The 24,944-nt window shown below is 45.5% G+C and overlaps 2 protein-coding genes across 3 annotated transcripts in view; both read right to left on the bottom strand.

The window, feature by feature from the left end:
• GRHL1 (grainyhead like transcription factor 1) overlaps positions 1 to 14,776 on the bottom strand; it is a 45,386-nt gene extending 30,610 nt beyond the window's left edge. The window contains exons 1-8 of the mRNA XM_064448025.1: positions 14,704 to 14,776; positions 11,483 to 11,669; positions 8,420 to 8,490; positions 6,529 to 6,919; positions 5,682 to 5,758; positions 4,713 to 4,869; positions 4,085 to 4,196; positions 3,037 to 3,131 (exon numbers count right to left, since the gene is read on the bottom strand). Of these exons, the coding sequence (XP_064304095.1) occupies positions 3,037 to 3,131; positions 4,085 to 4,196; positions 4,713 to 4,869; positions 5,682 to 5,758; positions 6,529 to 6,919; positions 8,420 to 8,490; positions 11,483 to 11,669; positions 14,704 to 14,750 (1,137 nt within the window). The 5' untranslated portion in view covers positions 14,751 to 14,776. The remainder of the gene's footprint in view (positions 1 to 3,036; positions 3,132 to 4,084; positions 4,197 to 4,712; positions 4,870 to 5,681; positions 5,759 to 6,528; positions 6,920 to 8,419; positions 8,491 to 11,482; positions 11,670 to 14,703) is intronic.
• An 8,640-nt stretch (positions 14,777 to 23,416) lies between these two features.
• Positions 23,417 to 24,944, bottom strand: part of TAF1B (TATA-box binding protein associated factor, RNA polymerase I subunit B) — a 50,793-nt gene continuing 49,265 nt past the window's right edge. Inside the window, exon 15 of one of the 2 annotated variants that reach the window (XM_064448024.1) lies at positions 23,417 to 24,090. In XM_064448024.1, coding sequence (XP_064304094.1) covers positions 23,898 to 24,090 — 193 coding nt within the window. In that variant the 3' untranslated portion in view covers positions 23,417 to 23,897. The remainder of the gene's footprint in view (positions 24,091 to 24,944) is intronic. The other variant, XR_010372363.1, reaches the window with a different exon arrangement.

Raw genomic sequence — 24,944 nt, 5'->3', positions numbered from 1 at the left:
ACTCCTAGTTTCTACACACATGGGCTCTCAAACAGCACACCAATGCAGCCAGCTGTGTGACAACTTCATCTGTGCAGACCCAGACCTGCCTGCTGCATCTGGCATTCAAAGCCCTGGAGTTGCCCCAGCATAACACAACTGGGAAATACTGGTTGCTGAGGGTATCTCAAACATCCTTTCCATCCCCCAACTCAGCAGCTGCAAAATTCACACATTTCCCTTGCTACAGAGTGAGCACATGACTTATATTGTGTTTTTTTCACCAGAAAGCTGTACATTACAGAATCCCAAAAGTGCCCCAAGGCACTGGCAAAGCACTCTCTCATGCAGGTGACACCCACCTGCATCGACAAAGCAGTAGAGGTCTGATATTCCTGTACATCCCCACGATGAGGGTTAGCACAAGAAGGGCAAGTACCTGGTCCCACAGCTGCTACGGGAAACTTCTCATGATAATATGCTATTTCCCCCTTAAACCTGAGACACACCCAGCACCCTGGGTGCTTAAATAAGTAATTTCATCAGAAACCCCACATGCAGAGCCTCATCACCTCCTGTTTGACACTGCTGCACAGGACATTCCCACAGCAAACTGGGAGCAAGAGCAAGAGGGAAATGGAAGCAGCAGCAACCCCAGAAAAATCATTTGGCTCTGGTCCAGGTAACTCCAGGGCTCAAGAAGTCAGGAAGCAAGTTTCTAATAATCAAGGCTTGCTAGCTGGTTAAACATATCATCTATGCAACACCGCTGCTGTTATTAAACAGAAGGCACTATTTATTACTGTGGAGGACTTTCTGCAGCATCAGAAACTCAGCTCTCTATTGCCTGCTCTCTTCATATACTTCAAGACTACTATGGGGCAGGGGAGAAGGGAGGGGGAAAAAAAGAATATAAAAGAGAGAGTATGCAAGGTAAATGAAGCATGCAATTAAAATTGTTGAAATTGGCTCAGGCATCTCCTGATAAAATCATAGGAGTTGAGAAAGAACTGCAGCTCTACTGGTGAGAAATCCAACCATTGACAAAACACATTCACTCAGGGGAGAAAAAGAAAGTTAAACAGCCACTTAAACACACAGAGCGTTTGCTAAAAATGCCAATTCTTTGAACACTGAAGTCCAGAGTATTTTTGTCTTAATACAATTCTGATCCCAGGAGCCAGGGTTGCACTGTTAGCATCAACTCTGCAGGTTCATACAAATCAATACTCAAAGTATATGGATCTCACACCTTAAGACTGTGAATCTGGAGGTAAATTTGCCTATATAGCTGCAAAACCAGTCAGGGTCACACCTCCCCGCACCACCTCATCCCATGAAGTTCAGCTCTGAGCTGAAATACCACCTTAAGGGTCCTTAGACGTTTTCAAGCTGCTATTGGCAATTTCACTACTGAAACTACTCATTCAGAGGTTTGTAGGGCACCTGGGCAATAACCACTTGCTTCATAGCGCTGGGCTCTGTCACCTGGTGGGAAGGGATGGCAAGCCTTGGGGCAGCCACCCTACTGCTGTAGCGATGGCTCAGCCAGCAGAGAGGCAGCTGCCGAGCTGTAAACTCCCTAGGGACCTGAAACCATTGCTCTGTCTGCATTATCCATCCCTGCGTGCAAATCCTAAGCCCTCAAGTACCTCACAGACACAGATTAACAGAGTTCCTTGAGTGGGACAACATTAGACTGCCTATGGCAGCAGGACACTGTTTTGGGAATACTTAGTGCCTCCTTTTCACAGCCTTCTGAAGCTTCATCTGTTTGTTCACACACAGAAGTGCTTCATGCTTCAGAAGTCACATCAGACTTTTAGCATCCTCCAGCAGGTAAGGCCCTCCCTAGCATCCCTCTCAACCTGACTGAAGCCAAACCTGATGAGCGGGGAAGTCTGGCACACAACACCAGCCTCAAATGTAATGTCACACATGCTGCAAGACAGAACTTCCTCAGCAGCAGCACACACAGCTCCTTGCTGCTGCCTGCCACACATCCCAAACTTCTCCCCTGGAGCTGAAACCCAACAAGCAGGCCCCACAAAACCCCTCACACTCTTTTCTCCAGAGCTTTTGTGCTGCACTGAGCAAAGCTCATGGTGACAGTGAGTTCTGTGCAGGACACCATCCCTTGTGCCTCCTGCAGAGAGCACAGTGGCGCACACAGCTCCAGAGGACCTTTGAATTCTCTACTGAGAGCTCCTACCTGCCCAAGCTAGGGCACTCCCTAGCCATGGCACTCTGCAGCTACCAGTGGTTCTCCCCATGACACTGATGACTACCACATGATGTACGAGCAAGGGAACAGCCAGCTTCCAAGAACTGAAGGAAACCATTCCCAATTTTAATGAAAATCCAGGATGTAATGAAACTCTCCAAAGAAAACTCTTGCACTTCGATTCCAGCAACAAACCAGTGGGAAACACCTTTGGAACAGAGGGGACTCCACTCTCTGACCTGCTGTCCTGGCACCCAGAAGATGCGTGGGCTAGGGAAGCTGCCCATACTTACACATCTACTGTAGTGCCCACAGTTCTAAAAAAAGATCAAACCAGAGTTCACCAGGAGACTGCTGTAACCTGAAATAGGTCACTGGGTGTTGGGATCCATGGTTTCTGCAACATATGCTTTGGGAGCTCAATGGCAGCACCTTCTCCCTCTTCTGCTAAAGGCAAGCCCATTGCCACAGCCTTAACTCCCTCAGAAGCTGCCCCCTGCCGGGGTCCTCCAAGAGGCCGTGCTCCCTGCCAAGCCCAGCTGGGCTCCATCGCACCTCCAGCACCACTTCATCTGCTCTAGAAACGCTCTGCACTTCCTTTTGTCAGTACTTGTCTGTCAGGTAGGCAGTTCTGCCAAGAATCTCAAAGCAATTGCAAAGCTCTCCACAGTTGCACATGCAAACCCTCTTAAGAAATAGCCAGAAGGTTTTGCCTAATGTAAGAGCGTAAACAAACTTGTTACATGCTAATCACCAGGTAGGCCACACACCCTTCCCCTCCCCCAGCCCCCAAATCTGCTAAAAGGACAGGAAATATAATTGTGGTCACATACCTTTGCTTCCTCATTGATGTCCCAAGTGAAGGATATGGCATTGTATGCAATCTCCTCAATGTTACTGATGGTGTTGAAGCTCTCCTTGTAGTCAGCTGTTAGAAAGAAGGATGCATGAGGGAGAGGAAGAGTCGATACCATCTACAGTCCTTAATCACACACAAGGCAGCCAGAAACTGCAACTCCTCAGCAACCCCTTGAGGGCAAGGGAAGCTGAATTGTATTTAAGAATGGATCATTAAAAAGGCTGGAAATGGTTCTCATACAAAACCAAAATACAAAGGGTATGAAGGAAGAACACAGTACTCGGCAGAAATTCCAAACTAGAAACTCCAGCGAGAGAAGCAGACATCCCAAATATCCCACATCCTGCGCCATAGCCTGCTATGTGCGGGAAACTCTACCCTGTACAGCAAGGGCATAAGCTCTCAATAAAACTCCTTCAATAACAAACTAAGATTTGCATGCGCGTCTGCTTTAAGTGCCAAGTGATTAATCCCTGCTTTTATTCACAGAAGGAAGGGACTAGGAGTACAAGCCAGTCTTCAGCCAGAGAAGGCTGGAAGCCAGCCAGCCCCAGCCTCGTCTGGAGGCAAGTGGAAATTTGCAGTGTTTTCTTTTTTTGTGTGTACCGAAGACCAGTTAGTTATGAGTGAAGCTGTGGGAAAGAGGATCATTAGTATGAAGGTATTTCTACGAGGATCTTGCCCTTTGAAGAAACACTGTATTTAGCCATTTAGCTACAAGTACCAGAATATGCCAAAACAACTGTAGTCTGGAGAGGGATGTTAGATTTCCCAATGCAAAACCCTAAACTCAGACTGCTCACCAACCAAAATTCTCCAAAATTCAGCCTTATAAGGAGCCCTGAAAACTACAGCATTAACTCCAAGCAATCTAAAGCTCTCTCCAGGCTTTCAGCAAAGCTTTGTAATAGCAGAGGGCGTGATCCAAAGATTCCTTAAAATAACAAACCTTTAGCAGAAAGCCAAACCTTGCCAAGGAATTAGGTTTGGAGTTTGACATCAGCAATGAAAATGTTCCTCACCTATGTCAATGCATCTTTGTTTGGCCGTGTGCTGTCTTGAGTGCCAGTATTTCCAGTGCCTGAGCTGATCTTCTCTTGTTTTGTCTTCAGCAAACACAACCATGATGACACTCTGAAAGGAGGGGGGTAAGATTAAAAATCAAAACAAACCCCAAAAACCCCAATCAACCAAAAAAAAAAAAACAACCCATGCAAACACATGGAAGAGGAAAGGCCATAGAGTACATTTGTTTTGGAAGTTCTCCTTGGTATCAGATTTTCTGCTTTAGGCTTTCCAACCTGACGCATCGCAGTATACCTGGCACACACTGCCAAACAGGAAGGCAGACAGCAGTGCTTTCTGGGTCACAGAGATGAGCAGAATTGCTCTCCTAGCTGGAGTTCAAGGATCTCATTCCAGGTGTTGCATCACCTTTACACAAGTGCTGACACCACTTCTTAACAGACTGAGCCAGGATGGGTTGGTCTGGCAGTAGGTGGACAGCAAAGGAACGAACACTGACGTAAGACAGTGGGTAAGCTGGCCTTAGTACTGATGCTCTGGTTTAGATTACTGCACTTTGGGAGAGTTTAAGGCTACCATTGTACACACCCTCTTTCCCAAGAGCCCACAAGAGCTGCCACTCACTCGGACTTTACTGATAGGGTGATGGATTCCTTCACTGCTGCTCACTTCTTTCAGTGTGATTGGGTAGAATTGACCTTTATTCAGGTAAGTCATTGTGCTGTCCCCAGGCTTCTGTCGGAGGGACTTGGAGGCTTCCAGAGTGTATTCGAAGTTATTCCTACAGAGCGAAGAGGGCAGTGATTGCTAAGGCATTTTCCTGGAAAGCCGATTAAATGTTCCACATTTAATTTGGAGAAATTCCAAAGTTGTTAGTTGACTCACTAAGCCATCAACAGGCAAGGAAGTTGGAAAACAGGATGAGCCCCTTTTTCAACCATTTCCTTCATGAATGAACATTTAAGAGGAATTCTTGGCAAGCTAAATCCCAAGACACAGCAGCAGGCAAGACTGGAAGCTCCCTATTCAGGCTGAGAGGAGCAAGCTGCTATCATGGAACAGAAAAGTATCTATCAGCAATTAAATTAAATACACAAGCTAATAAGCCATTCAGTGGCCATGGTCCTTTCCTCTTCCCTCTCGGTCAACTGCAGCTAACCAAACAACTAGTTTATTCCCCTCCCTTGGAGTTCAGATGAGTTTCATGCTTCCTATTTCTGCTGTAGATTTCCAACAGGGACAGAGCAAGGCAAGCAGGTCAGGGAGAGGGACACAGCTGGAAGCCAGCTACAAGACAACCGCAGAGTTGACAGACGGCACTGCATCTGCCCATGGGACAGGGAGTTGGTACAAGGACATCGACTGAAACAGGGTGGTATTTCCAACCCTGCATACAGTTTTCCTTAAGGATACAGGTAGGATTTTCAACTGTGAAATTCAAATGAGCAAGCACTGTTGTGGTTTTGAGATCCACAGTGGCCCCAGTGCATGAGAGACTCACACAAAAGGGAGTGAGTGGTATTGCTTGCTCATGGACAAGCCATCTGTAAGAGAAGAGGAAGGTATAGGCAAGCCAGGGGCTTACAGCATTACCCAGAAATGCTGTCAAACACATAGTCTTCTGAATTCATGTTGGCCATCCGGAGATTCAGTTCAGTAGGAAAGAAAACCTGAGGTAGACACAAAACAAAGCAATACAACAATTAACATAGCAGCAACAAGAAAAGTCAAGATTAAACAGATACTCTTTACCACAGAACTTCTGACAGGCGAACTGATCATCAGATAACTGGTTTTTGGTCTGTACAAATAGGACACTTGAGCAGGGTTTTAATCCAAAACTTTTGGGTATCAACTAAGCACAACATCACACAAACCTAAGTCAGCTCAGGGCAACATTTTAAAGCAAGGGCATAGCTACACAGTTCCTTGAGGTCTGGCTTAAAAATCAAAACAGTTATACTTCTGTTTTCAGTTGGTACCATAAAACAAAACCCATGGATTTTCATCCGGTTTAATTCTCACTCAAGACCCCTTAATAAACCAACTGTTTTCCACTGACACATACCACACCTCGAAACTGGCAGTGAGGAAGCTTACAGATATAGACACTTCACTTCGGTACCTGCAAAGGCACTGCAGAGCACTGAACTCTGCAAAACCTGGCCCAGTGCTGGGGACAGAGATATCTATTTCCACACTCTGCAAGCCAAAGACTCTGTCACTAGTAAGATTAGTAATTTGCTTTTGATAATGATTTCATGTTGTGAAGGTTTTATTTACTAAGTTATACTTATGCACCTCTCTGAGAAAGTCTTCTATTCCTAAATCACTGGACAGACTTCTGTCTCACATAACAAGAACAATTAAGATGGAACTGGATCTCTCCATTCAGATCAAGACACGCACACACACACTCTGCTCCTGCCTCCCTTGGTACCTCTTGCACGCCTTCCTTGAAAGTCTCCGAGAAGGTGGAGTCTGGTGTTCGCCTCTGGGAGTTTTGAGGCTGGGTGTTGGAACTGAACTGGTCGGGATTGAGGTTCCTGTCGAAGACCACCACCCGCTCGGGGGGCTCAGGGTGATAGACACTTGGTGGGATGCCCACTGCAAAGCCATGGGGCTGAGTCTCCGTTTTGATGGAATGGGTGGGCATCGTGGCAATTGAAACGGTGACCGTTGTGTCAGGGGTTGTAAGGTGGCCTCTCTTGTCCATGCCCATCTGGGGCGTGTGTGGAAGGACAATATTGAAAGGCACATTTTTCAGAACCTGGACTCTGTTTTCTCCAGCAGAAATGAGTGACTGTTCTGTCACATTCGGGATGCTGTTCCTTTAAAGAACAAAGAAAAATAAATCATGTATAAATTACACAGCTCATTTTCTCATTAAACAGAGGCAGAAATACTTCTCAGCCTTTTGGACAAGGACCACTGATACCAACTCTCCTGCTTGTGCAGAACAGCTCAATCCTAACCTGAAAAGCTGCGAAACTCATTCGAAAAAGAAACCTCACCCACTGCTAACAACCCCACCTGGGAGATGAATTACCCTGGAGCAAAGGGTGAAGGTTCACAGCCCAGCTTCTCACTGCCTGGAAAACAGCGGTCCAAAACTAAGCCCTTTGAGGCCCTTCCCACCATGCATCAGCACACACAGGCTCCATGAAACTGCTCTTTGGCGGCTGGAGGAGGACTGAGAGCAAGGTTGCTGCTCCTCTGCCCTAGGACTGCACACCACCCGGGAAGCACTAATAGGGAAATTACACCCCTCCTTTCATGCACAAACCCCCAAGAAAATCCACACCGAGACTCCCTGGAGTGGTTTGCATAACTTCATACTCTCCACCCCACCACGCTCATTTCTGCCTGGACAACACTAAGATCTGTGGCTGAGCTGACCTCATAGCTAGTAGCCACTAAGTCAGCCTGCCCTCCCTTTCTCCCTCCCCACAACGTGATCCTGCCCTCTCCTTTGCACCATTCTGACACTCCCCTGTCCCCTTGGTGAGCCAGTTCGGCTTGTTCCACTGGCAGAAAACTTGCCACTTTTTTTTTCCTGCTAGGTTATGGGTCAGTGGAAGACCAGAGCTGGTATGAGGGGAGCAGTGGGAACACCTGGCTGGGAACCAGACTGCTCTTCTCAACGAGTCGTTCAATTGGCTCAGCCAGACCACAAAACCTCACCTCAAGTCCTTAACGGATTCTAGTCTGTCCAAAGGAAGAAGATGGTAGGAGTGGAAGCCTGGCTTGAATGAACCTCACATTCGTAATATTTACTTAATCAGTATCTTCTTCTGCTTGGGAGGCACAAGAGAGGGAGGGCAGGAAGAGGAAGAAAGAAAGGAGTTCCAGAGAATACAGAAGTCTACAAACAATACAAAACCAAAACTAAGTCACAAGCACTTCGAAGTCCTTCCCTGTCAGCCCATGCAAAGAAGCAATGCTGCTGGTGCCTGAGAATAAAATCAGCAGTGAGCAACTGAGGCAAACACATGCAAAAATAAAAGGGTCACCAGTCACCTCCACAGCCTTGGGAAAGGGTGCCTGTGCTACCAGGCTGTACCTAGTGTTAAGAACAGATTTTGCAGCCTCTATGACACCAGTACACAGAAAGCAGATGGATGGTGATGAGAAGCAGTTTGGGCCTCAGCTCTCCCCATCACGGTCCAACCCCCATCCTGTTCCTGAGCAGCACAGGAACTTGGGGCACAGAGTAAAAGCAATTTCTCTCTTCCAGCACAACACTGCATTGTAGCAAGTTACTTTCCTTCAGCAGCTTTGGTGGTCTAGGAGGGAAGGATAAACAGACATGCAATAATGACAACTAATACCTTTTGCTATGGTCTTGGTCAGGATGTTCTACCTCTGGTTTAGCTGTCGAAGATCTCCTCTCCCTTGGAACCTAGGAAATACAACACACAACTGCATTCTTCCCCCCATACAAAAAAAACTTAGCTCCTCAAAACACAGCCATTTGGTCAAATTAAGAAAGCATTGCTCTCTGATACAAGTCATTATTAGCATTAGAGCTTGACTAATGTTCGCACAGCTTTGGGATGCCAGGCCCGCCCCAGTTGATGCCCCACAGATCCCTGTGTAGTTGACCCAGCCAGCTGTGCCAGCCCTGCGCTCCTACCAGCACCAGGCAGTGGGAAAACTGGCACAGAAAACTGGCCATCCCTGGCTGGAGCACCAGCGCCAGGGTGAGCAGGACCAGGAGGAGAGACCCTAGGGTTTACCCTGACAGTGCAGAGTTTCTCTTCTGCAGGCTGGCAGAGGCTTGCTGGATGAGCTCAAGGCTTGTCAAAGGATGCTACTCCACAGCTCCTTCCCCATGAACATGTGCTCTCTAGGCCACTTCCTCAAAGACCCCTCAATGCTTTCCTTTCCTCCTCAGACACCACGCGATTCAGGGAGGATGAGGGTCAAGATGTGTATTGGGATGCAACAGCTCATTTTTGTGTATGGCCATGTACAATACACTGGATCAAACTGTATTAAATCTTTTATAAAGGAAAGGTAACCACCAGTGCTCTGGATTTAAGACAGCTCAATACTGCTCCTCATATTTTATGCCATGGACAGGATTTGCCCTGAAAATACCACACACCACAACACCAATCACACAAGCCACCTTGTCCACACACAGACGCACACCATTTTCCTGGCTATGCTGCAAGGCCAAGGCACACAGAAGACGATAAACTCTTCCACCTATGGCAGCTCCATTCACCAGAGCACATAGCCAGCGCCCCAAACGGCTCTCACCACTGCTGGCACAAGCCCGTGGTGCTCATGTCCCCTCAACTGCCCAGCAAGTCCACACAAGCTCCTCTGAACACACACATTGTGCCCAGGGCCTTTGTCACCCTCAACACACCTCCTGAATGAACAAAGCAAACACTTCGCAGTGTAAGGATAAGTAAACTCCTACCACTTTCCTTCACTGAAGCCTGCTCAGATACTGTCTGTTTTTGCCAGCGGGAACCACCGCTTTACTGCTAACTAGAAGACTAATGGCATACTTCTCTAAACAGCCCTTGATTAAAACCTAAGTACTGGCTCTTCCACATAACCTGGAAATTCCAATAACACCAGAATTGTTGTGTTTTTTCCATGGTAACCAGCAAAATTTGGAGAACCTCTAGCCAGAGACTGCTAGGCAGCCAATGCTAGTTACTGAAAAATAAGGATCTTCCAACCTGTGTTTGGCTTCAAGCCCAACACTCCTAAACTCTAGGTTTTGATCAAAAATTTGTTTCCTGTAAGGCCTTATTAACCACAGCTGAGCTATCAGGGTAGCCTATTAGTCAAATGAAAGAACACTCCAATTCTTTTTTTTGTTTTGGTTTGGTTTTTTGGGGGTTTGTTGGCTTTTTTTTTGTAATATGAAGGTGATCTCATCGGCTGCCTTTAATATTGCAGAGGTGGTGTATCAGAAATGCCTAGACATCTTCCCTCTAGCATTACTTCATAACAGGCCTCAGTAAATCTTTCAACTTCTAACCATTTTGCATCACACAAGTGTGCGGCATACCTGTTCTTCCACTGATTTTTCTGTATACCCACTGATACAAGAGGAAACCCCGAATTAGATATTAATGTACAGCAAATCCCTTCTGCTTTGCCAAGCGTGAAGGATCAACATCAATGTTCTCTTTGTAATCTACAAGTTTAGAAATCAAAATTGATTTTGTGGATTAAAATCATTCTGGTAAAAGTGTTAGGTTTTTTCTTCTAAGAGCATAGCAAGTGCAAGCACAAAGCAGAAAGCCAGTTTTCTCACAAAACTTGCTGAATAACATCCACATCAGTGAGTTTGTGGCATTTTGGTGTGTGTGTGTGTGTGTAGTCCTAACCTCCATGTTAAGCATTACAAGAATATTTTGATACCTCAGACATGTTCAACTCTTAAAAGGACAGGCAAGAATTCTGCATGCACCAGGCAGCCTCTCCTCATGCTTGAGAAAAATACTGAGGCTGGCAATTGCACTCACTACTGTTAAAAGACACTAGCCAAAGTGTCAGGCACATGAGCCAAGTCAGCCTCCTGGCCCCCCTGCATGCTCAGCAAAGAAGAAACAGGCATCTCCACCCAGTGAGCCAGGCCACCGTAATGCAGCCATCTAACACAAGCAGGACGCCTCCCTGCCTGGAAACGCCTGCTGGTCTCCACTGACTTGGACATGGACCGGTGATAACTTCCAGTATTAAGTAAAGAAAGCTCAGCAAAACGTATTCCACACAAACAAGAAGGTTATCTGTTTCACTGTGTTCAATCCACCTGTGAGCGCTTGTCTCTGGGAAAACCATGAACACTGGAGAAGACAACCAGGCTTGCCAAAGGATTAACAGATCACAGCAGCTGAAGCTCAATGAAGGTTAAAGGGATGCAGACAGCAACTCTTTCAGGTGGCCACTTCTACCCCACACACCACAAAAGTCTGTAGTTACAGCTTCATATCAGCTGAGACTAAGGTAGCACATCAAAGCCCCAGCAAAAGCCAATGGTCCCACAGAATAGCGATCACGTGAGCAAAAGGAGAGAAGTTTCTTTCTCTGTGTGTATTTATGCTCAGAAACGATCCCAAAGTCTCATTCGTCACGACTATTTCTATAATGCATTATCTCCTGCAGAACCTGACGTTGAGAGGCAAAGTGCAACTGAAGCTTTTGACCCATTACATTAAGATCCGGGGATCTTATTTTACTAAGCTAAAAATAAACCAATTTTTAGAAAAAGGTAGATGGAATTTCTTCCATTTAAAGCCCACATAGTTTAAAGTCCTCGTGATCTATTCATAGCTTCTGTAAAACCCTCTACCAAATGACACCTTTTCCAGAGGTGGAACAAGAGCTCTGCTGGCTGCCAGAGCGTACCCACACCAATCTACCTTGTAGTAATCATACAGCAGTCCAAGGGCAGCTGCACTGTCTTCATCACCATTGATGCTCATCATAGCTTTGGTAGCTGCTGTAAGGGGATTTTCAAGAAAGGTTTTCCAGGCCTCATCTTCACTGGTATAAGGACGTCTCTGAGAGTAGAGAGAGTCATTCTGAAGAACCAACACAGGTCTTTTACTTCAATCATAAAAAAAAAGAAGAAAGAAAAAGCCACCTGTTAGAACACATGAAAAACATTCCTGAAGTTCTTCAAAATTAGCTGCCCCAGTTTCACAGGGTTCACATTCTGATTCAGTGCACTGCAAGGATTAGTCAACACAAAAAGCCCAGAAACCTAATTCTCATCTCACTCACACTTAGTGTAAATCAGGATTAATTTGACCAAATTCAGCTGGATTACACCAGCCTATATAAAAATCACAAGGCTGTTTAAGAGCACCACTGACCCGCTCACACTCTGAATCCAACCCAGAAAAAAGTTTACAGGCACTTACTGGCCTACCACCTACACAACCTCTAGCACATCCTACATAATTCTGTCGAGCCGTAACCTGCTCCAGTCCCCATGTGGGACTAGGAAATATGAATTAATTAAACATCTCTTTCCCCCAGAGCTTTCAGAAGGCATCTTCCCTCTCAGATCATATCTGAAAACACCACCTAGAAGCTGCTGATTAGTTATAGACTACACATGGAAATTGGTCAAAGGGACCTCAACTCAATTTGGCAGTTAATTTTTCTAACAAGGGAAGCCTAAAGACTTACTGCCTGGTTACTGTTGAAATAATCTGTGACACTAGTTTGAACCACTCTCAACAGATGACTGGGAAAAAAGAGAATAAACCTGAAGTTTTGCCCTTTATGTTGTAGCATTCAAGAAGAATTACATTTACTCTGAACATTTTGAGATTGCTGGGAAGAAGACGACTTGGACCTTCTGCCCACAGGTGAAAGTGGGACACCTGTAGAAAATGCTGTCCTACCAGCTCAGGCAATGTACTTTGATTCTGTTGCTATAATACACGCTTCATCTTTCAAGTCAGCTCAAGCTAATGTTTGGAACTGACTTTTAAACCAGTTCAAACAGCTTTCTTTCCAGTGTCTGCATAACATTAGTTTACTGCAGATTGGCAGGGAGAGGAGGGAGGCTTTTTTATTTTCTTAAATAATCCCAAACTCGGCATTTTTGGATGAATTGGTAATAGTTTAAAATAAAGAAATATTTAAAAAAAACACAAACCAACCCACCAACAAAACAAAAACCACCACCCCAAACCCCACAAAAACGACTTCACCACCATCACGCCCCTTCCCTAGTAGATAAGCATTCTTTTCATCTATTTACCCAGACGCATTCAGAGATTGAAATATACTACAAGAAGTTGTGAAACAAAGTTGTGAAATACTCTAATCACTATAATCAGCTTAACAGTATCCTACATTTATCACCACCTTCTACCAAAAAGATTGCAAAGCACTTTGCAAATTATGCGTTCGATCCTTTATCAGTTACACAAGGAGTCTCTTGCTGAGCTTCAGTGGGACAGCTTGGCTGAGCTGAAGACACTTAAAGCGAGTGGGAGTTTCCAGGACTTGTAAGAGCACTTTGTGGCTATAAAGTAGTATTGTATCGTTGGAAAAAAGCAAACAACAACAACAGAGACAAGCTCTTGCACCGAGCTCTTTAGGTCTTTGTACATATTTGTGTACACACCGACACAGGCACCAAAATGGTATCGAGGACACCCACTTTCTATCAAGACTGTACAGCAGAAGATAAAGCAGAATTTTCTTCAGGGACATGGTGCATGCTCCTATTCTTATACAATGTGACAAAAGAAACCTAAAATATCAATCACAAATGGGTAGATCCTTCAGTTAGAGTTACTTCATTTAAAAAAGGCAGCTGGGTGCAGTTCACTTGATCCATCTCTGCCAAGCTGAAGGGCTAAGACAGCCTCGCTGGGACTCACAAAGCTGCTTCCCTTCAGCAACACAATGCTCCCATGGAAAGAGAGAACCAAAAACACTGAGAATTAAAACAGCCACTAACCAGAAATGTAGCAAACACTACATATTTTTGTGAGATTTCTTTGCCATTGCAACACCTAAATAAAATGCCTATCACCCTACAAGTAACCTACCCCTACCCCAAAAGCAGCATAAAAAGAATTATCTGCAGAATTATCAAGCGAAGTGCAGGGTTTGGCAGTAACTCAATCCCTTAGCAAAACCACAGCTTCTTTCAGGAAAATGAGAACATATTAATAAGAGACAGCAAACATTTATATTTCTTAAGTTTCAGGTTTCAAGATTACTGGCACATGGGTCTGCTCACAAAGCTGTAGATACGTCCAGCAAAGGCTGGCAATAAGCTTCCTACTGCAGCTTTAATAATTTCTGATTTTTATTTTCTACATGACCAAAGTGGAAGCAGAGGCATATTACAAAAACCAAGTAACTCTCTGTCTGTGAGCATCCCACAGCTTGCAACGTTCACATCACAGAAACTAATCCTACTTTTACTTCACCGATCCAAAACCCACCCTCTCCCTCCCTCACCGCGCAGCTGAGCTTGAGACCCGGGAAGATCCTCAGCCGCGCGGCGCTTTACACCTGCTCTGGGCACAGAGCACGCCTCAGCGCTGAGGCAGCAGAGGATTTCTTTCGCCGGCTTCTACGTGCCAGGAAAGCGAAGCTCGTGCACCTAAATTACTATGGCCTCGTCTATTAAGCGCCACTGGAGGTAAAAAACCATATGAAAAATCTTAATCACAGGGTGAAGGTAGTCAGCTGCTGCGTTAGCCCTCTTTCTAGAAAGAGGAATAATAAAAAAATCCCTTTTGGTAAAAATCCTGTGCTTTCCCTCGGAAATGAGTGCATTTGAGTCACTGGTAATTCAAAACGCAGTAATTTTATAATCGGCTCTTCAAATCACCTCAGAGTTACCCCGTTTTCCATTAACGTACAGCGTCCGCGGCCACCGTCTCCCGGCGGACGCGGTGACAAGTGCGCACGTAAACTGAAGCCGTGAAACACAGCACGGGATCCGCCTGAAGACGACGTCTCGGCATTCGACACCACGAGGTCATAGAAAGCAGGCTTTAAGCTCAGTTTTAGCTTTTTTAACGCCGGTTTTGGCGCAGCGCGAGGCAGCCGCAGCCAAGCTCACCGCCAGCCCCCGGCCAGGCGGGCCCGCCGCCCCCCTTACCTGCCGAAATCCACCTTGCCGGAGGGGTGCGCCTCGTAGAAGTCCATGGAGGCCGCTCCCGCCGCCGGGCTGCGGCGGGGGGCTCCGGCTGGGGGGTGGGACGGGACAGCCCGGCGCTGCGGCTCCGCCCGCCTCCCTCAGCCCCCCGGAGAGGGGCAGCCCGGCGCCGCGGCAGCGCCCGCTCCTTCCGACAGCTCGGCCCCACTCGCCGCCGCCTCCCGCATTTAAGGCGCGGCGGGGCGGGGGGCGGACGGCGGCGGTCCTGACCCACGCCTCGCTGCCGGTGTCGGGTTTCAAAGCCGGCCCTGCCTCGCCGCTCGCCTCACGGGGCGGGGTGGCTGCCGGGGTCGCCCCATTGCGCCCCCCCCCCCCCCCCCCCGCCCTGGGGGCTCATAGACTCCCCCCACCCCCCCACCATTTCGCACCGCCCCGCCGCAGCCTCCGGTTGCTCCGCCGCGAAGATGGAGGGGGGCGGGCCCCCAGGGAGAGCCGGCTCCCCCCCGGCCTGGCCCCACGAGAGAGCGGGCAGCGGGTTCCTTCTCGCTGCAGCCCCCCGAAGGGGCGGCAGCACCGGTCGGACCGGACCCGGTTCTCCCCCCCCCCGCCCCCCCCTTACCCGCCCGGCTCACTCACTTGTCGTAGTCTTGTGTCATGTCTGGCGGAGGCAGCGGGCGGCAGAACTGGCCCGGCGGGTCGGGAGGGCGAGGCGGGGGCGAGCGGAGAGAGGAGCGCGCAGCCCGCCGCACCGACGGGTTTTGTCGGCTTTTCTCGCCCGCTCAGGTGGCTCTCGCAGCCGCAGGTGGACGGGCGCCGCGCGACGCTCCCCATTGGCTGCCCGCGGACGGCGGGGCGGAGTGGCCGCGCCCCCATTGGGCGGTCGGGCGCGGGGGCGGGGCGGTGCCGGTGCAGGGCTCCGCGGGGGACGGCGGGTGGCGGCGGCAGCAGCGCTGAGGCGGCTACCGGGGCCGCGACGAAGCGGGCCGGGCGGCGGGTGGTACTGGCCGCGGCCCCTTCCTAACAATGCTGGGGACGGTGCAAGCAAGGGAAGCTGCGGGGGGAAGCCCCCCCCACCCCATCAGCGCACCCCGCTGTCAAACCCCGCTTGCCTGAGGAAAAAAAAACACGTTTTTCCTTTCCGTCTTGCCTCTCCTCCCGCCAAGCCCTCTTCTGCCGGCCGCGGTAGGTGCGGGCTGCCCGGGGTGTCGCCTCACCGGACCCCGGGCCTGGGCCGGGACTCACGGCAGGGGACTCAGGAATCGCCCTGGGCTGGTTTTTGTACTAAAAAATAAAATGGGTTTCCTTTCTCCCTCTCCCGTGTAACCTTCTTCCTTTTTCCTGCACTAAACTCAGTTTTAGGAAAGTCTAAAAATGGTGTAAGGCACACGTTATTTTGCACGAGCACTGTGCCACCTGCACCATGTACAGTGGATCCTAGCATCATTACGTGCTTCATGGATGAACCGTGATTTGGAGAGAAAGGTTTATGATAGATTTTCTGCTGGAAACGCATCTAAGTCCTCTGGCTTAACAGCAGCAGCAACATTACAAATGCATTGGATATAACCAAAGTGGAGCACATGAATTTAAATCAGAAAGATCTTAAGTTTCTCCTTGAGAAATAAGGGTGGGAGGTTGCTTGTTTAAGTAACAAGTTGAATCAAACCCATATAGCAACAATGCTATCTATCATATGTCAAGATGCTTCAGATAACTACTGTAATTTAAAAGTATGCGCACTAATAAGAGGTCTCTCCTTCTAGGTCAAAATCTCTTCCCTATTTGTACAGATATACTCCAATGCAAAATTACAGAAGGATAATTCAAGCAGCCAACCAAAAAGAAATATGAAACTAAAGGGAACAAACTTTCACTAAGGGTCTAATCCTGGAAGTTGCTTAATATCCTCTGACTGGATTACAACTAGCGTTCTAGAAACAAAATGCTTTGTTTGGATCTGCAAACATTGCCGTTAGGATGGCAAAAGACAAATACCATTACTGAAGTAGGATCTTGCTCTACAAAGTGAAATGAACTGATACAAATTGTTCTTTATGGCATGCAATTCTGCATTTTTAACCCACTTTAAAATCTAATTTGAGATTATGTAGAAGAAAATTTCTTATCTGCTCTGCAAATGAAAAAAATACCGTCACCCAATTAAGATGTCAGAAAGTTATATTTTTCTAAATGCATAAAACTCACTTTGATACAAATTACAAAACCAGCTCAAAATTGCAAGTATTGGAAAGGACTTTTGACTTTCTCGGGTGTTATTCATGCCTCACGCTCCCCACTTCTGTTTGAAGAATTCTGGGACGTGCAGACAGAATCACTGCTTTTTGGCACACGTGCATACTTTTCATTAACAATAAACTCTAATACTACCCTGTAGCTGTAAGCGACCCAGATGCAGTACATGCTGGAGTTCAGTCACATGTTTATACTGCACACGAATTGCTAAAATCTTAGTAATGTGCCACGCTTGTTATTTCTGCTTAACTAGAATTTACCATGATTTTGTTCCAAATAAATCAAAGCTGTTGCCTCTGCAAAAGGGATGGCTTTTCTTAACAGCCTGATCCACCGATGAAAGCTTAGTTATCAATGTAGCAATCACTTCCACATTCAGGAGAGAATGATATAAACACTGGATTGTGACACCACTGACTAATCTGCCGGTCACAATCTAGACTCTGTAACACCACTTGTAGGTGTATTTCTGTGATGTCACTAACTGGGTTGCATCATTGCTGAATAAAATCGGGCAAGAAGCACAAAGGGATTTAGCAGAGCTTTGGCTCGGGCATAAAGCCTTGCCAGCTGATGTGACAGAGCTCTGGCAGGACTTCCCTTGCCCTGCACTGACTGGCATTTGCTCCAACTGCTTCCCTCGCTCAGCCCTTTCACCCCGATCTCACTGCTCTCCTCCAGCCTCTCACGCCCTTCCCTTTACCTTCTTCCCTCCGCCTCGATCCTGCCTTCGGCACTCTCCTTCCCTTCTTCACACATTCATTTCCCTTTAAATGAATCCCACTCGAAACACGCAAGGAACCCCAGCGAACTCACGCACCATTTGCAACCACCTGGCTGAGCACTGTCTTGACTTGTTTGCACCTCTTTCTAGTCTGTCTTTTGATATCACTGTCTAGAGAAACTGGGAATTATTCTGGACAAGGATTAGCTACTGTTATGACTTACCTAACAAATAGGGTTTTAAAATCTCATACCTGATAATTATCATCTACATGCACTGGCCGTTCACAGCTGTGCAATAAACAAGTTGCATCAAGTGTGTAACAGTACTTTTGATTTCACAAAATGCAGCAGGGAGTCAAAACAAGATACTTTCTACTTAATCTGAACCCCGAAGGTGCGAAGGCCAGGCTGCAGAGCTGGCTGTAAAGAGCAGTGAATCTTCTACACTTTTCTCCATTACACAGCACACCAGGCAAGCTTTGCTTTTCTGCAATGGGCCTGTGGTCACTAATGATAGAGCTGGAAAAGTAAGCCTGAAGCTGATCACTGACCCCCACAGAATTAGCCTGAAGGCATCAAAGGACTTGGGCTGGGGGGGGAGGCGAGAGGAAAACAAAAAAGAGAAAAGCCCAGGCATTGGTTCATGAACTCACTAGGAAGCTAGGTGAAAGCAGGCACAGTGGAAAGAAATAAATAGAAAGGCAAGTGACAGTGGAAAAGGAAGCTGGAAATGCTCTGTTGGAAAGAGATGGAAAAAGCTGTGGGGAAAAAAGGTAAAGAAACAAATGAAAGCACAATGTGTGAAATACAGAACAGGAAAAGAGAGTTTGGTTTTCACTTCAGTCATATCCCTATATGCAATCTTTCAGGCATTCCTTGAAGATTTGCCTGTTAACTCTGTATTTAGCCCTAAAGATAACATAGAAACTCTTGAGAGCATACAGACCATTCAGGGGTAGGAGCCGCAGCTCCATCAGCCTGACTGAGTATACTCTGAAATAACTGCAATGTAAATTAATCACTTTGGCAGTAGCCTATATATTAAAAAAAGTCAGCCTGAAGGCCAGAATTTTGTGAAAGAGAAAATCTTTAGCATGCTCACCAGTCTTACTGAACATTTCTTGTCTCTGCTCAATATCACGCTTCCTCTGGGTTTGACTTCTATGTACATAGGTCCTGCCACACAGGCCGATGGTGTAGCAAGAGAACAGTGTGTGCAGCTAGCTCTTTCGCTGCATACTGTTCTCTGCTTAATCCGCTTTGCTCCACAACACGGAAACCACCCAGCTGCCCAGTTAGGAGTTATGAACACTGTGATTCTCAGTTCAGTAAACAAAAACATTTTGTCACAGTCTTATATCAACATAGCACGACTTACTGCACTGATGAGATCCAGGGCCAGGTGGATTCCTTCACATCACAGCATCAGAGCAAGTTGCAAGTGACAGTCATGGGAAGCCCTGCTGCCCTGTGTTGAGGGACCACGGTCGAAGTCCTCCTCAGAAGCACAAGAACCAACCTGCCTGCAGACGTGAAGCCTGCCAAGCTGGCAAGGAGCTAACAGCTCACCAGGAATTCACTAGCTTTGCAGCCTGATATCCTGGCCTTGAGAACTGGGGCACTTAGATATAGTTTTAGGACACCCTTCTCTTCCCTGGGCCTGTAAAGAAGCGGTGTCTTCGCCTCTTTCCCTCGCAGCAGCCCCTACTCCACACCTCTCAGGCAGCCCTGTCAGAGGCAGGCAGTGCTCACTCAGCCAGCCACCGCAGGTGTCCCCCATGAAAAGGTGGCACAGAGGCACCCCAGGAACCAGATCGAGCTTTTGGATCGCAACATTAGACACTAAACACACTCCATGGTGTTCTCATGAGGCAATGGCAGGGTCTGCAGCTGATGAGCAAAGCCACTGCTAGGACAACAGCAAGCAGACACACAATACTTCTACAGTACAGAGCAGCCATGTGAGATTATTAGAGGAATGTGCTTGTATTTTCTTTTAAAACTACCTGATGTACTGCCGAAGGCAGAGTGTAGATGCTGAGGACCGGGGAGGAGCATTCTGGCTCTGGAAATGCTGCCATTAGCAGTTTTACAAGGGCAGCTATAACCTCACGTGAGGACACATGCATTCATCATCTCCCGCTCTGCCAATCCTTACTCACACTCTTGTTCACTGTTTCAGCAGCATCATGGCACAAGCAGCAGTGAGGAGAGCTCTTTCACGTATGCCTGTTCCTGTATTTTGGCTTCCCCTTTATGCTCTCCCTCAGCTAGTCTGGCCAGGAACAAAGGAGGTTCACACTTTAGGAGCAACAAGACCAGTAACTGTGGAGGAGACATTGAAAGGCAAACATTCTGCATTCAGTGCAAGGACAAATGCAGCAAGAGACACTGCTTTGGCAAATCCACATACTAACACGCTCAGCCAGGAAGTATATATGAGTGTATGTGCTGGGAAGCCCATGTCATTTTGGATCAAAATAGGAGATTCATTAATCAAAGTTATCCTGTCTCTTCTCTGCAAGTGAAGCAGCATAAAACTTACTCAACCTGACATGGGGAAGGGATGGACGAACCAGGGAGCAGACACCTATGCAGGGACAACATTTCCAGACTTTACCTCTCCCAAAAGCCCTGTGAGGACCCCAGCCCTTTTGCTCCCAGCCCTGCAAAAGCATCCTCTTAACAACTTTCAGTAAATATCCTGAAATAATTTCTCAAGACCATCAGCAACTTGTTTGTCCATAAAGGTAGAAAAAGTCACTTTGAGGAAGGGACTTTTGAGCTTCCCAAGAAGTTATAAGAAAGTGAGTTCTTCATTGTGTTGCATGCAACATTGCACGATGCTTTCTCAAAGCTTCCAAACACGATTGTTTCAGGGGTCATGCTAAAAATAGGTTAGGAAAGACGTAATTACAGTGAAGCCCATACAACACACTATGGACAATAAATTAGCTAGTATTGCTTGCAGGCACAGGGCTTTGCTGATTCTCATTCTCTGGTTAAATCAGGTTCAGGGCCCTCACTCTGTGTAAGAAGTTAAGGAAAAAGTCAAACATCTCTCCTTCATGTCTGGAAAACAGTTAAAAACTTTAAAAAGAAAAACGTATTCGACTGAGACTAGGTTGATATTGAGAATGCAGACACGCTGAGGTAGTAAAATTCCAATTCTGCAGAAGGCTGTACCTTTAAAAGACAATGAGACATCTCTCATATTTCTCCACTGAAACAACAGGAAGGTTGCATTATTTAGGAGAATTCAAAAAGAAAGGTTACTTTTGCACTCTTAAAGATAGAAAAAAAAACCCCGTGTTATAACACACAAACTAGGAGAAAGCCTCAATTCACTGTACAAAGCAAATCAAGGTCTCAGAATAACTGATTTGCTACTAAGTTAAATAATTATTAACTATTCTAAATCTTCTCAACATATAATGTTTTAAAAGCTTAATCTGAAAAACCCACTTGCCTTTATCTATATACTCAAGAACTCTCATTCAACTTTTAGAATAAGAAACAAAACAAACCGAGCCTCTTTACTTAACATTTGCGTGGGAAGAAGTGCAAAAAAGTAGCTATCAGAAAGTTGAGCTTTCCCTGGACGTTTTCAGCAAATAGTTACAGAAAGGAGCTGTAACTTAAAAGCAGATAGAAGAGGTGGTTGGAAGTGCTGGGTCGCAGCAGACGCCCTGCCCTTCAGCTATCTGCCAGTAGCTGTCTGTTCAACCGGTGCAGCTCCACCACAGGGTTATATTAACTGGACTCAAAGTAGTTGTCCCAAGAGAGCTCAACTACACTTCACTGAAGATAAGGCACTCTTGTGGCTCGTCAGCTTCTTAAACATTATTACTCCAACATAAGTGTTGATTGATTAAACTGGATAGAACTAACATTAAGTATTTGAGGGGCACACCCTTTACTTCTAAATCTGACTCTTAGCCTATGTGTCCAGAAGGCACATGGCCCTCGATGATTAACTGCAAGCTTTATTCCAGTTTATTAAAGTACAGCTTTAATTTATTCTAACATCTAAGGGAGCTTTGTTACATTTGTAACGATGAACAATGAGCACAGTATTTTTAATTTATGAAGCTCAGATTTTACTACTACAGTAGTTTTAAAAGAAAGGTATACCTATAATTAAGTGTATAAGTCTTTCAAATAAGGGCTTCTAAATTACATGAATCCTTTATGTCTAATAAAGTGTCTTTTAGATAGTTAATTCAAAACTTTAACAGATATCATAGTAAAAAGAATGAGACACTTTCAGTCACTTGAGCAAGCACTGTTGAAAACACTGACAAGGCGTATTACACTTCTGTAGATTTTGAACATACACTCATCTAAAACAAGAACAATGAATAATTTTACCAAATGTTTACAAACTTTAGTGAGGTCAGACATAATAGGTAATGGCTGATTTTAAAACACAAACACCAAACACAGATGAGATTCAAATCAGTATATTCTGAGTCCATTAATGTGAACATCAGTTCAAGACACATCTTGTTACAAGTCTGAGGCATCTAGCACAACGTGGCAACAGACTTAAGAGATACTAAACTGTACCCACTTACGAAATCTCTAACACATACAACAGTAACCGTTCAGTCTACTCTTTTCCCCCATCAAGCATAGTTTGGCTCTGTATGGCTAAAGCTATGCCTTCCCATCTGTATGTTACAATCACTTCACAGGACCATTGCTCTAAATCCCTGTTCTACAATTAACTACTTAAAATATCTGAAAAAGTAAAAACCTTCACCCAAACCGTGTCTTTTCTCTCACCTTACATCAGGACACCATGCTCAGTTACCTCCTGCCTCTACTGAGCCGGCAAAGCCTCCTCGTTTGACAGTATTTCCAAGTAACTATTACAACTTACCTTTAATAGTCCTGTCTGCTCTACTTGTGCTTTAAATACTGCTTTATCACTTTGCTCCAGACAGGTAGGGCAGCACCTCTCCTATCATATGTCTGTCCTCAATTCTTAGACAACGACTGCAACAGACTGTGAACCCTTCCATCATACTCAAGAGTCTGCTTGTTGAACACGTTACCTTCCCAGATTACATCTCACTGAAGCCCTTGCTCAGGAAGGAAGCTATTACACTTTTTAAGGTCTGCACACACCATTTTTCTTGTCTATAATAATGCTTAGAAACAGCTGTTGATTTTGGTTTTGATCAAATAGATTTGGCAACTTCTGTACTCTCCATTGACAGCCGGAGTTGCTGAATGTTATGTCATTCAACTGAAAGCAGCATTATTCATCTCTGTTCAACATATGTATATGTTATGGTGTCTTTAATGTAGTGGGAGCACCCAACTTCATTTACACGTTGTCTGGAACAGTTTTAAAAACACAGTGCATAAATAAAAGTGAGCATCAGAAACTGGTAGAATGGCTGAGGCACAAGCTGCTGAAGATGCTGAATTATGAAGCGGTCAGAACAAATTCAAACAACAGTAGCCTTGCAAAAGAAGAATGACAGGAGGACCTGGCAGTTACCGTTGCACAAGAAATAGGATAGGCAGTTCCAGGCATAAAAGTAGCTGCAAAATCTGTGAACCCTGGCATGGAACATGGACCTGGAAGGTGTTAACTTGAATGAGAGGCTCAGGCATAACAACAGACTGGGAGATATACAGGATGCAAGGAACTGTAGAAAAAACAGTGCCGGAGTTACCCCAGAACAGCCTGTTTAGAAACAATGAAAAAAAAGAAACCACTCACTGCAGAGAAAACATCAACCAACTGCTCCTTTAATTTGTTAATACACTATTTCAAAACAAAGTAAACATTACGTTCTAGAAATATATTTGTCATCCTACAACAGTAGGTAAAAAATAGACAATATTTTATTTGTAAAATCTTACAACGTAATTAGATGCTAATATGCTGTCCAGTACATCCAAACTATACAATTATGCCAAAAAATGGTAACTTCATGGCTTCCTGTTGGCTCTGATGTAAAGTGAGGAAATAAATTGTAATAAACAGTTTCCTTGGTAACTTTCCCAGCTGGAAACAAGTGACTTAAATGATAGATAAAATGACACTACAACTAAAGTACAGTAGTGGATCTCAGTACTACTATCTTAACAAAAAATTTCCATGCAGGCAAAAGGATCAGTATAAGTTTAGATATAATACCATGGTTTGGGATCCAAACAATCAATATACACGGTCTTAAGACTGTTATTTTTAGACCTTTTTACTTCCTTATGACGGCACTGTATTTTGGCTTTTTACAGAGTTTTTTATTAAAAAGTTTGTGTTCTATTACACACACCTCATCATGGATATACGAGGGCTGTATCCTCAGAAGAAAGGAGAATAACCTTAGTACAAAATGGTAACTCTGGGGAAAGCCCACTTCTCTGTAATGAGCCAGATGACCACACAATCTGAAAAGGAAAAAAAAAAAAGCTCTAAATTATAAATGTATTTAGTTAGTATTTAGCTAGCATTTATACATTTAATTGTAATTAGAGGAAAACTCTACATTTTACCAACAGCGTAAATCACAATTCTAACCTACAATGTCAATTCTGTGAAGGGATCCACTGCTGCAAAACCCTGAAGTAGAAGACCAGACCAAGACATGTTCAGAGATGGTGCAGACACGGTAAGAAGGAAAAGCCTATATAGCTTCTTGCACTATGAATCAGGATCATACTCAACCAGGCAAAGAATACGTTCTCTGCCTTTCAGGACTGAAGTGAACCAGTGTTAGTTCTGCTAGCTTTCAGCAAATGTAGCAGAGCGTGAAAATGGCTACCTTAATCTATTTTTAAAATTTCTAAGACTATCCAATGCAGACACCCCAGGCTCTTTCCTCTATTCTTTGCCCACACTCTCCATAGGGTCCTCTCTCCTATTCTGGGCACTATGCCATGGGATTATAACCCATCCATTTCTTGTCCCTTGCCTCTGTGGGGGAAATATAAATTACTTGTCTAGAGACAAGAGACAAAAGCTAAGTTCAAGTCAATGGAGTAACATAGGAAACACTGGGGCAACCACTGACCGTGTTGACAGAAAGTAATTAGTGCTGTAGCTGCCTTCTGCTTAATTACTTGGTAGCTTTCACAGTGAAAACAAAAATGATAAGGTGATTTTATTGATGAAGTATATAATGACAATAGCAGACCAGACTTGCTGACAGTTGTTACCAGACTCAACAAAAGATGCCACAGAGGACAGGATGCAGAGATAGCTCCATTAACATTAAGTTCAGCAATTTAGTTTGGAAAAATAC

The sequence above is a fragment of the Phalacrocorax carbo genome, chromosome 3, assembly GCF_963921805.1.
Source record: "Phalacrocorax carbo chromosome 3, bPhaCar2.1, whole genome shotgun sequence".
NCBI classification, from domain to species: Eukaryota; Metazoa; Chordata; class Aves; order Suliformes; family Phalacrocoracidae; genus Phalacrocorax; species Phalacrocorax carbo.
This window is presented reverse-complemented; position numbering and strand designations above follow the sequence as displayed.